The 12,992-nt window shown below is 41.1% G+C and overlaps 1 protein-coding gene across 10 annotated transcripts in view; it reads left to right on the plus strand.

Moving 5' to 3' along the window:
* The window catches only part of fars2 (phenylalanyl-tRNA synthetase 2, mitochondrial), a 423,747-nt gene that overhangs the window by 283,196 nt on the left and 127,559 nt on the right, over positions 1 to 12,992 (plus strand). For all 10 annotated transcript variants that reach the window (XR_011349827.1, XR_011349828.1, XR_011349825.1 and 7 more), the window contains exon 6: positions 5,694 to 5,845. Coding sequence is in view for 3 of the 10 variants with exons in the window: in XM_069913505.1 (XP_069769606.1) it covers positions 5,694 to 5,845 (152 nt within the window). In the remaining 7 variants the exon portion in view is untranslated. The remainder of the gene's footprint in view (positions 1 to 5,693; positions 5,846 to 12,992) is intronic.

The following is a 12,992-nucleotide window of genomic DNA, read 5'->3' on the forward strand; positions in this document are numbered from 1 at the left end:
AGGGGGAGGACGTGGACCTGTCCTCGGGCCTGCGCAAAGGAGCTTTTAGGTGGAGTGCAGTGCGCGCAGTACTGGCCCCACCCTTTACACCCATGGTTCGTGTGCCGTGGCCAAGCAAGCTGGGACGTGGCAGCGAGGTCCTTGGGTCGTAGGTTTTATATCGGAGTGGCCTTCTCCTATGCAGGTTTCTTACCCGGGCTGGAGGGGCCTGCCTCCCCTCCTTGGTCGGTCCATACTGCCCGGACCGGGGCCGAGGCCGCCGCAGTTCACCCTGTGCCTGGATTGGGGCCGCCGCCTCCCACTCTCTGCCCGGATCGGGGCCTTCGCCTAACCCTCTCCACTAATGAGCCCTTAAAGGCTGGGTTGTGTTCCCCTGACTTCCTCCTGGTTTTGCTAATGTTGAGCACAAGGTTGTTGGTGTGACACCACTCAACAAGCTGATCTATTTCCCCCCCCCGTATGCTTCCTCATTGCCATTTATGATTTTGCTGATAACTGTGGTGTCATCAGCATATTTATAGATATCATTTAAATTGTGCCTGGCCACACAGTTATGGGTGAATAATGAGTAGAGCAGTGGGCTAAACGCGCTAAGTGAGGAGATTTTGTTTCCAGTTTGTACTGATTGTGGCCTTCTGATGAGGAAGTCAAGGATCTAGTTGCAGAGGTGGGGTGCAAATACCCAGAGTTTGTAGCTTCTTGATCAGCAATAGTGAGCTGTAGTCAATGAAGAGCATTTGTAGGTGGAATGTTGCTGGAGAATGTGGGAAGTCAGCAATCCCTGTGCTCTCCCTGGTGACTCCATTTATGGGAAGTGTATGCAGCTGCAGCTCATGACAAACAGGAGCATCTGGCTTGATGAGAGCATCATAGATGAGACTCTCACTGAGGGCAGCTAGCATGTAGATGGGTGACCACCTTGAGGGGCAAGGCGAGAAACACAATTCAGGGTTCACCAGTGGCCCTCCCTCTCAGTAACAGGCAAATCATTTCAAATGCTTTTGTCTGGGAATGGAGGTGAGGGAGGGGGGGCAAATGACTTTCAATGGCTAGCAGTAGCAGTCAGGCCAGTGGCAAATGAGCTGAACACCTTTTATGTTCATTTTGAAAAGGAGAATTTAATGATACCAATGAGAATCCCTGCAGAAGCTGCCAATCCTGTGATATATCCCTATGGCCAACATCAGAATATCTTTCAAGAGCATGAAGCTGATGGTGCCTCTGCCAAGCAACTAGCTGGAGTGTTCATGGGCATTTTCAGTCACTCATTGCTGTGGTCAGAGGTTCCCACCTGCTTCAAAAGGACATCAGTCATACCTGGTCAGTGACCAAGAGCAAAGTGAGCTGCCTCAATGACCGTCCAAGAGGAACACTCACATCTACTATGATGAAATGCTTTGAGAGGTTCATCATGGCCAGAATTAAATCATATCAAAGGACTGGACCCACTGAAATTCACTTATTGCCACATTTGCTCCACAGCAGATGAAATTTCACTGGCTCTCCACTCAGCCCTGGATCACCAAGGCAACTGCAACACCTACACCAGACTACTTTTCATCAACTACAACTTATACCCTCAACAAGCTTCAAAACCTGGGCCTCTGCCCTGATGCTCCATCATGCAACCTTGCTCATTACCCACCACCGGTCCCACCTTGGAGATAGCTAAGCACTTCTCAGTCACATCTCAGTTTTTCAATTCAGCAAAGTGACTAGTGCTCAGATTTCTTTTAGGAAACCATATTTTAGGAACCCATTTTAATATGTTGGTCATACGAGTTAAAATTAAATATATCAATATTTTTATTGAAATTGAAATTCCACATTGAAAAATTCTTCTTTTTTTGGCTTGGCTTCGCGGACGAAGATTTATTTCCACGTCTGCTGCAGGCTCGTTGGTGACTGACAAGTCCGATGCGGGACAGGCAGGCACGGTTGCAGCAGTTGCAAGGGAAAATTGGTTGGTTGGGGTTGGGTGTTGGGTTTTTCCTCCTTTGTCTTTTGTCAGTGAGCTGGGCTCTGCGATCTTCTTCAAAGGAGGTTGCAGCCCGCTGAACTGTGAGGCTCCAAGATGCACGGTTGGAGGCGATATCAGCCCACTGGCGGTGGTCAATGTGGCAGGCGCCAAGAGATTTCTTTAAGCAGTCCTTGTACCTCTTCTTTGGTGCACCTCTGTCTCGGTGGCCAGTGGAGAGCTCGCCATATAACACGATCTTGGGAAGGCGATGGTCCTCCATTCTGGAGACGTGACCTACCCAGCGCAGTTGGGTCTTCAGCAGCGTGGATTCGATGCTTGCTGACTCTGCCAGCTCGAGTACTTCGATGTTGGTGATGAAATCATTCCAATGAATGTTGAGGATGGAGCGGAGACAGCGCTGATGGAAGCATTCTAGGAGCCGTAGGTGATGCCGGTAGAGGACCCATGATTTGGAGCCGAACAGGAGCGTGGGTATGACAACGACTCTGTACACGCTGATCTTTGTGTGTTTCTTCAGGTGGTTGTTTTTCCAGACTCTTTTGTGTAGTCTTCCAAAGGCACTATTTGCCTTGGCGAGTCTATTGTCTATCTCTTTGTCGATCCTTGCATCAGATGAAATGGTGCAGCTGAGGTAGGTAAACTGGTTGACCGTTTTGAGTTCTGTGTGCCCGATGGAGATGTGGGGGGGCTGGTAGTCATGGTGGGGAGCTGGTTGATGGGGGACCTCAGTTTTCTTCAGGCTGACTTCCAGGCCAAACATTTTGGCAGTTTCCGCAAAACAGGATATCATGCGCTGGAGAGCTGGCTCTGAATGGGCAACTAAAGCAGCATCGTCTGCAAAGAGTAGTTCACGGACAAGTTGCTCTTGTGTCTTGGTGTGAGCCTGCAGGCGCCTCAGATTGAAGAGACTGCCATCCGTGCGGTACTGGATGTAAACAACGTCTTCATTGTTGAGGTCTTTCATGGCTTGTTTCAGCATCATGCTAAAGAAGATAGTAAAGAGGGTTGGTGTGAGGACGCAGCCTTGCTTCACGCCGTTGTCGATGGAGAAGGGTTCAAAGAGCTCATTGCTGTATCTGACCCGACCTTTTTGGTTTTCGTGCAGTTGGATAACCATGTTGAGGAACTTGGGGGGGGCATCCGAGGCGCTCTAGTATTTGCCAAAGCCCTTTCCTGCTCACGGTGTCAAATGCTTTGGTGAGGTCAACAAAGGTGATATAGAGTCCTTTGTTTAGTTCTCTGCACTTTTCTTGGAACTGTCTGAGGGCAAAGACCATGTCAGTAGTTCCTCTGTTTGCGTGAAAGCCACACTGTGATTCTGGGAGGACATTTTCGGCGACAGTAGGTATTAGTCTATTAAGGAGAATCATAGCGAAGATTTTGCCTGCAATGGAGAGCAACGTGATTCCCCTGTAGTTTGAGCAGTCTGATTTCTCACCTTTGTTTTTGTACATGGTGATGATGATGGCATCCCTCCTGAGGCAGCTTTCCTTGGTCCCAGCAGAGCATGAAAAGCTCATGCAGTTTCGTATGCAGAGTTTTGCCGCCAGCCTTTCAGGCCTCTGGGGGGATTCCATCCATACCTGCTGCTTTGCCACTTTTCAGTTGTTCAATTGCCTTATATGTCTCTTCCCGGGTAAGGACCTCATCCACCTCTAGACTCAAGGGTTGTTGAAGAATAGAGTATGTAAAGATACATATTAAAAGTTTTTTTAAAAATTACACTTAGATCACACCATTTCATCCAAGGTACTCTGCATTCTCAATCAAATAAATTGTTATTGTAATATAGAGAGAGAGAGAGAGAGATATAGATATATAGATATAGATATATAGAGATAGAGATAGAGATAGAGATAGATATAGATAGATATAGATAGATAGATATAGATAGATAGATATAGATAGATATAGATAGATATAGATAGATATAGATAGATATAGATAGATATAGATATAGAGATAGATATGTATATAGATATATATATATATATATATATAGATATAGATAGATATAGATATAGATATGTATATAGATATATAGATAAATAGATATATATATATATATATATATATATCTAAGCCTACTACCAGAAACAAAGCTGTTTGGCAAAGAGAAGAGATTCCAATGATCCAAGAATCAAAACCTTGCCCCAGTTTCTCAGCCACACTTTTATCTGCCTGATCTTGCTCTTTTCTCCCTCACGAGCATGTGGAATAGGCAGTAATCCTGAGATTACCACCCTGGTGGCCCTGCTTTTCAGCTTCATCTTCACAAAATTGACTGGGCTATTTTACTTCTGAGAAAGCAGACCAGAACATATTTAACATCTCTTTCAAATGGCACTTTAGTTACCATAGCCTTAACTCTACACTGAAACATCAGCCTGGATTTTTGTGTTTACATTTCTGGACTCTTGACCTGGGCACACATTTATGATTCTGTGGCATATTCATTGCCATTTGAGCTATTCTAGCAAAGGTAGTCAGGAGGGCAGCCTTTGATTGTGAAGCAAGATCAGACGTTAAAACTCAAGCACATTGCCACTTCTAGTCTGGATTGGTTCACAACTCAGTCAAAGCACTGAAGTACAGTCTTTTGAGAATTTGATAGTCTGTAAGAGATAGATATCTGTCCTGAAAGACATGTATGAGTCTCGTCAATCTCTAGTGTTACAATTAAATGAGAGAGACAAATGCAAGTGCATAAACTGCATGGAAATAAGCTGTCAGAGACACAGCTTAAGATTACATTTATACAGTTGTATTAATGAACTAAAATGTTCAATTATGTTTTAATGGAATTTAGTCAAACAGCATTTGGCATCAAGATACACAAGAGGTAGCTAGCCAGAAATATGTGCAAAGAGGTCATTTTTAAAGACCTGTCTTTAAGGAGGTGTATGTAGAGAATTGCAGAGTTTAGGGTCTTGGCAGCAAAATGATGTTAGAATTTAAATCTGAATATGTGCAAGAGATCAGAAGAGGACAATCAAAATATTTTACCGAGCTGCATAGTAACTCATAGGGAATGAAACTTAATCACTTGATTTTTAAAAATGTGACCTCCTGTCATTTGCGGATAGCAGATGTTAGAAACATGATCAACCCATAAAATGCTGGAGCTATTCAGTATTCAAAGAGTCTGAGCAGTGCTGAGGAGTTAACAGCATTCCCTCCCCCCCACCCCCCCACCCCCCCACCCCCCCCAAAAGGTAAGATAACTGACCATTTTCTCATTTTTTTGTTGCTGTCTGAAATGAAAGAGAACCTAGATTTGGGTCTAAAAATTAGACGTGGTATGAGCTTAGTTGGCCAATATTGCAATGGTTCTATGAGGTCTGCTGATGTAAAGTATTTGCCTTTGTCTGTCAGGTGGCCACCTGTTTTGCACTACTGCCCCTGACAATTTTCCACATCTAACAGATTTTAAGTGTGAATCTTAGGAGAAATGGGGACAGGTAGAGGTCATTCAAAGAAGAAACACTGAGAATATCTAGACCATAAACTTTCAATTGCACATTCCTCTTTTGTATCCTTGGCGCCCACTTTTGATGGCCCTGTAACTTCCACCATCTTCCATTTCTATACAATCTCATCAACTTGAAATGTTAACTCTCTTCAGATGCTATCCGAACTACCAAAGTATTTCACCAAACTGGTTTTAAATAAATAAAATGGATGTTTTAATTAATTATTTTTTCTTTTGCAGCCGATTAGCAAATACCCACCTTTAATAAACGACATCTCTTTTTGGATTCCACGAGAAGGATATGAAGAAAATGATTTCTATGATTTGGTGCGTAACATTGCTGGCGACCTGGTGGAGAAGGTTAGCTTGATCGACCAGTTTACACATCCCAAGTAAGTATTACTGGGCAATGCATGTACGTTTTTATTGTTTGTCTAAATTTGGAGATACGCTGGTAAAAGGCCCTTCTGGCCCACAAGTCCAAACTACCCAATTACACTCATGTGACCAATTACCCTACTGACCCCGTACGTCTTTGGAATGTGGGAGGAAACCAGAGCACCTGAAGAAAACCCAAAGTCTTTGGGAGAATGTAAAACTCCTTACAAACAATGGGTGAACCCAGGTTGCTGGCACTGCTAACTACTACACTAACCTTGTTGCCCCAGGCATTCTAATACTGCGGAAGAGAATTTTCTGTCTTTGTCCAGTTTGCTCCCAACTTCCAAAAACACATGGGGTTTGTAGGTTAATTGGTGTATTTGGGCAATACAAGCTCATAGGCCAGAGGGGGCTATTACTGAGCTGTCACTAAAATTAAAAAAAAGAAAATGGGTGCATTTAAAGCAGAAGTTGAAGTTCTTGAATAGTAAAGGCACAAAGATTACAGGGAGAAGGCAGAAGGTTGTTGAGAGGAAAATTACAGGTAAAGGTTCCATTATTGTCATGTAATACTACATCTAGAATGTAACATACATGAAATTCTTTAACTTTGTTGACTGTAAGAAAGAGAGATTCCCCCCCCCCACCAGAAATGAGGAATAAACTCACGATCCCTGGTTTACAAGATCAATGCTCTAACCGAGCATCAGAGCCTCTCAGCCATGATTGGTGCAGCAGACACGATGTGCCAAATGGCCCTAATCTGCTCAACATCTTATGATCCTGAAACAAAAAGCAAGCTCCAGTATTACAATGGATGGAGACAGCTAATAGAAACTGTCTCCATTGGTGGAGATGTGAAGGCCGAGGGATACAGACTGAAGATTAATGGTAAAGATCCAAATCATTGTGAGGGAAAGGTTTTGTATGTAGGAAGTGGTTAGGGTTAGAACTGTACTGCAAGTAGGAATAATGGAAGCAAGGCCAATTTCAACATCCAAAAATGAATTGCATAATATCTGAAATGCAATAATTTAGAGTTCTGGAGGAAGGGTGCAGATTTGCACATACATGGAACTGATATGGGCTGAATGGCCTCCATCCCTGTTGTAACCAACCTATATTTTGCAGTTTGCTGGCAGAGTGGGTGGTGTGATTACCATTATATGATGTGTAAAGTTTTTGCAGTCAGCTCAACTGCTTTCTCCCAGTACCTGTGAACCACTAAGGTAATCACGTGTGTTTTGATCATTCAACAAATCATGGGAAAATCCAAGAAGATCGGCTTAGCATTCTAAGTGGCAAATGGAAGCTTCTTAAAAAGAATTATGGCATAACCTTTCATTTAGAGAATGGGAGAGAAAAGGGATCAAAAGAATAGAAAATTGTTTTTTGGGAAATAAATTATCTTTTGAACAAATGAAGTACAAATATGGTATAATTCACGGTGCAATGTTTGCATACCACCAACTGAAGGACAAATTGGGAAGCAGGCTGAGGTTACCAGAAGGAAGCAGTTTTGAATATGTGATTACAGACACAATGATAATTAAAAGATTTATAACAAACATGTACATCAAACTACAAGAGAAAGAACGAGGAAATAAGCTGTAAACCCAAACAAAAGTGGGAACAAGATCTAAACATAAAGATAAAGAATAAAATATGGGAAAAGCTATGCTCCGGAACTATGAGAAATACATTAAGCACGAGGTTATGCATGATACAATATAATTGGTTACACAGGCTATACACCACGCCCCAAAAGTTAAATAAATGGGACCCAACAGTATCAGATAGATGTTTTCGCTGTAAGAAGGAAACAGGAACAACAGTACATGCAATTTGGGCATGTGAGAAAGTGGAAAAGTTTTGGGAAGATCTAAATCGGGTTTTAAATAAAATCACAAAAAACAACATACTAAAAAATCCAAAGATCTTTCTTCTAAGTAATACAAGAACTTGGCCTCGATTTGGATGGAGCACAAAAAAAGATGTATTATGATAGCCTTAGCTGTAGCAAAAAAATGTATTATGTCAACCTGGAAATCAGAAGAGAGCCTGAAAATACAGCAATGGTACATAGAAATGAATAAATGTATTCCATTAGAAAAAATAACAATTTAAGAAATAACATCACAGTATTCGAACAAATTTGGGAACCATACATGGAACACAACAGAGAACTCCTACCGCGGACCTCCACCGCCTAAAATGACAGAATGAGAAGAAGACTAAATAAACTGACCCAGTGTGAACAAGTAGATGACACAATTTTCTTGTTTATTTTCATTGTGTGATGACATTGTTTAATGGGTTTAATGTATCTTACATGTTGAACATTTAGTGGGTAGGGAGGGGGTGGGAAAGGAGGAGGGAAAAGGGGAGAAAATGACACTATGTATATTCAAGAGGGAAATGTTTATGTGTATTTTGGTCAGTATGGTTCATAGTGTGAAAAATAAATTAAAAATTAAAAATTATGGCAAAGTAAATAACGACTCAGTTGCTTAACAAGTTGAATATTATCAGGAAAGCCTGATAAATCTTCAGATAGACTCAAAACCAACTTTTGGCCTGAGATCTGAAAATTGAAAATTAGTGGAAACAAATTGTTTTGGCATCGCACGTTCAGAAATGGTGAAGAATTTGAAATACTTTGAAATTGTCACCCAATAAATAAGCAGACCCAATTTTAGTTCTTTGTGGTCACCATTTCATTCAGTAAGACTAAACTTCCCTTTCCAACCATATTTCATCTTTGCATTTCAGCAGTAAGAGCAATATGGAGACAGGTATCAGAAGCTGGAATCTGAAGCTAAACAATCTGCTGGAGGAACGCAGCAACATCAGTAGGAGAAAAAGAATGGCTCCAGCTCAAAACGTTTACCATTCATTTTCTCCCACTGATGTTGCTCAACCACAGAGTTCCTCCAGTGGTGTGTGTTTAGTAATAAAAGTAACAACTGAAGTTGGGCTTCTAATTGTTAAAATAGCAATGTTTTCTCTTCTGGAGGTATTTCATGGAGCATATATTACAGTACAGAATAAGCTCTTTTATTCATTCACCTTAAACAAATATACTCTGATATTTGCTATTACTACCCAGGAAAAAGCTCACCCTATTCTAAGCCCCTCAAAATCTTGTATATCTCTTAAGTCACCTTCATTCTTCATTCCAAAGAAAAGCCATATTTGTCTTGCTTCATATGACATTTTATGCAATCCAGGCAACATCCTGGTAAATTTTCTCTGCATCCCCTCCAAAGTAACTACATTTCCTGTAATGAGGTTACCAGAATTGAATGCAATACTTCAAGAGTGGTCACACCAGTGTTTTATGGAGCTCCAATCTTAGTATCGAAACAGCTACAAATTCAAAGTACAGTTTCATTATAACTCTTATATTGAATGTATTCTCTGTCAAAAACTATCAATTGTTAAGGACCTGTAGCTGTGCTTCTAAACCGTAGACTCCTTAAGATTTTGTCAAAGCCTTCAGCCATTAAAATCGCTTTCAATCTGCTTCAATCTTTGACAAGTTGCCAATTTTAGCTAACTAGAATGTCCTGTTTTTTTAAATTTAACTGCTGGCTTGATGCGGTTTTGAAAGAGAACAAAATCTAAATAATGACCATCACAGTAGAACTGCATCTATTATTTATGTGCAGTGCTTTTCTGCTTTATTTTGAGCAGTCAGGGAAATACCCAGCTATTTTGTTTGTGTTCAATTATTTATTTACCCGAGGTCTGATTGAACACTAATTCTTTGCTTGAACAATGGCCTTTATAAATTCTGTCATTTGACTTGACATTGTGAAGAAGCAATATAAAAGTTCATTGTCTTATTATCGTTTGGTTTTGGTCTTCTTTCGCATGTCCAGGTTCATTTTTAATCAATATATAGTGAAACAGAAGAGGAAAGCAATAAAGGGTAATTTACATGTAGCTTCAGGCCAGCCTTAAGTTGACTGATATATGGGATTGTATTATTAAAAGGGAATTAAAACAGATAAACTGTTCAAATGTCTCCATGCAAATGACTGAACTGAATGAAGGATACTTTAATAAGCTGACCCAAGCTCTATTTATTTCATAATCATTGATTGATGAATACCAGTCAGCACAGTGAGAAACAAATTTTCATGGTGAAGAACTATTGTGACTTACTTAAATGCATCAATTCTAATTATCTGAATAATAATAAATCATGTAAGTGATTTCTCTTAGCAAAATTGTATATTCCATTTATTACTATTTGATTATAAGCTGAACTTTGATTTTGACCTGGAGTAGGAATTTGGAACATCTGAAATACTTGAGGTTGTCAGTACCTCCAAAGCCAAACCCCACTCTCCTTGCATTCTTTTCCCCTACCCATTCCTGGATGCATGAGGCTCAGCCAATTTAACTTTGAATTCCAGCCTCATTTAGACAAGTTGCTGCACTTTTCAACATATAGGGATATTGTAGATGAAAAAAAAAACAAACTACAAACTCTAGAAATCTGAAATGAAAACACTCACCGGGTCAGGCAGGAAGTGAGGAAAAAGAAACAGAGTTAATGTTAATAGAGGACATGGAACATTTCTCAAAAGGATGATGCTAGGATTGCTGTTCATGAAGCCACTGTTAACAGAAATTTTATCAGCTGTTGGAAAGGAGTTAGAAAATTGGGCTGGTAGCAGAGTCTGGGATTCCATGCGAATCATCCCTAACAATTTAAATTATGAGTTAATTGTTGGAGGTTATAAGGTGTTTAGTAGACTACTTGTAGCCAGAATCAGGACGAAAATCAATCTATGGGAGAGGAGGCCAACAAGTTTCTTGATGGACAAAAGGAGCTATTAGGTGATGCACAAAAAAAATTTTCACGAGTGACTTTCTCTTTTTCTCCAACAGGCTGATTCACACTCCTCTGCTTTGGTCTCTGTCAAAAACTTGGCTTCATCAATAACTGATTGCCACAGCAACCCTGGCATCACATGTTCAGAGACATTCCTTGCGTCCTATCCAGTTCTTTTTCTCTTTCCCATTTCTGACAATCTTTGACCTGAAGCATTAATTCTGTTACTTATTCCACAGATCACACCTGACCTGATTGATGAATGTACTTGGTTTTCATTTCTCATTCACAGCATTTTCAATTTTCTGTTGCTGTCTGGCCCATTGAATATTTTAACCATTTTCTGTTTGCATCACTTTTGTCTTTTCTCTCCACTTTTATTGAAGGCACCAGACTCTTCAATTCCGATACACAATTGTTGGAGTTAAAATTTTGTTTCACCCAATTTATTTTGATATTCAACACTGCTGAGTGATTTATTCCACTGAAATAACAAGAAACTCTTTCAAACAAGAGCTGGAAGGTGGTCGGGCCTAGATTGGTAATCTCTCTATGCCTACCTACCTCTCTGCCCCATGGGCATACAGAATCCACAGACCCTTCAACCCAACTTGAATACATTGATCAAGTTGGCATTCTGGGCTTGTCTTATTTGCCTACATCTATAACCTTCTCACCCCATGTATCTGTCCAAATCAAGAACCAAGAAATGTCTTTTGATTGTCAGAATTGTGCACACTCCAGTTTCCTCTGACAGCTTGTTCAGGATTATGGACTAACCTCTGAATGAAAAAGTTTCCCATCAGGTCCCTCTAAAATCACTCTCCTTTCACCTTAAATTTATGGTGGTTGAGACGAGGATATGCAGACAGCTTCAGGATTAGAAAGTATCCATTTAGACAGAGATATGGAGGGATTTCTTTAGCCAGCGGATGGTAAATCTGAAATTTGTTGCCTAGGTGGTTATAGATGGCAAGTCATTGGGTATGTTCAAGACAGACATAGATATGTTCCTGATTAGCTAGGGCATCAAAGGTTTATAAAGAGGAGACCAGTCAGTGGGGCTGTGGGAAAATGGATCAGTTCATGATGAAATAGGCAGACTCAGTGGGGCTGAATGGCCTTTATCAATTTCTATTTCTTATGGTCTTATCCCAAGTTGTTGTCAGACATTCTAACCATTCTAACCATCCTTCCTGCATCTAACTTGTCTAGCATTGTAAAAAATTTTGTAAGTTCCAGTTTTGTCCCCCCATGTCTTCAAACTTAATTGACCTAATCTCTCATCGTACATCTGTGGACACTGGAATCACAGTGGACACGACAAAATATTCAGACAAGGCATTTTTAGAGTGAATCAAATGGATTTCCCCACACCCCCCCCCCCCCCCAAGAACCAGGAGAAAGGTGTCTTTTAGGTGGTCAACCTCTGCGATGGACTGTTGGCTACTGCAGTGGAAAAGAAGTCCACATGAGCTGGTTAAGCCTGTCAATAGTGAAAGACTGACTCCTCTCCAATGTCCAAAATATAGGTTGACCTAGTTTGTCTTTGTAAGACACCTGCAAAGGTTGACCAACTGTTCCCCTATAGGAAAACACATTTGCAGTTTTTGAGGTCTTCAGGCAAAAAGGAGTGTTCTCCATGCGATGGTGGTGTAGGGGTCAATTTTCCTACAGTCTCCCTTAGTCTGCTCAATAGGTCCTAGGATCATTGTTGGAGTTAGGATGCCCTGGGGCAACCAACAGTGCACATACATTAGCTCCACAGGTGAAGCTTGGAGGTCCTCCTTTAGAGTTGTTCTAAGGCCCAGTAATACCCAGGGCAGCCCTTCTAACTGAGCCATCAAGGCTGAATTAAGATGTCGATGATATCTTTCCACCATTCCATTAGTCTGGGGATGATAGGCATTCATATGATTAATTGTGGTACCAAGCAAGTGAAACAAGGCTGTCCACATTGAGGAAGTAAATTGTGGTCCTCTATCTGAAGTAACATGCATTGGTAAATCAAAACCAGACACCCAGGAACTGAAGAACACCCATGCTCAAGTGTCTGCACTAGCATCTTCCATAGGCAAGGCTTCGGACAAACCGGTCTATTACTGTAAAAAGATAACTGTATCCTCTTGAAACAGGAAATGGATCAACAATGTCCACGTGGACATGAGCCAAATGATGAGTAACTGCTGTGAAGAACTGCAGTGGTGCCTTAGTATGCCACTGAACTTTTACTTTCTGCCAGGCATTGCAGGATCCTGCCATTTGTGTTATGTCTTTTTTAAGTCTGTGCCACATGAACCTGTCAGAAACCA

Source organism: Narcine bancroftii, chromosome 1 (assembly GCF_036971445.1).
Source record: "Narcine bancroftii isolate sNarBan1 chromosome 1, sNarBan1.hap1, whole genome shotgun sequence".
NCBI lineage: Eukaryota > Metazoa > Chordata > Chondrichthyes > Torpediniformes > Narcinidae > Narcine > Narcine bancroftii.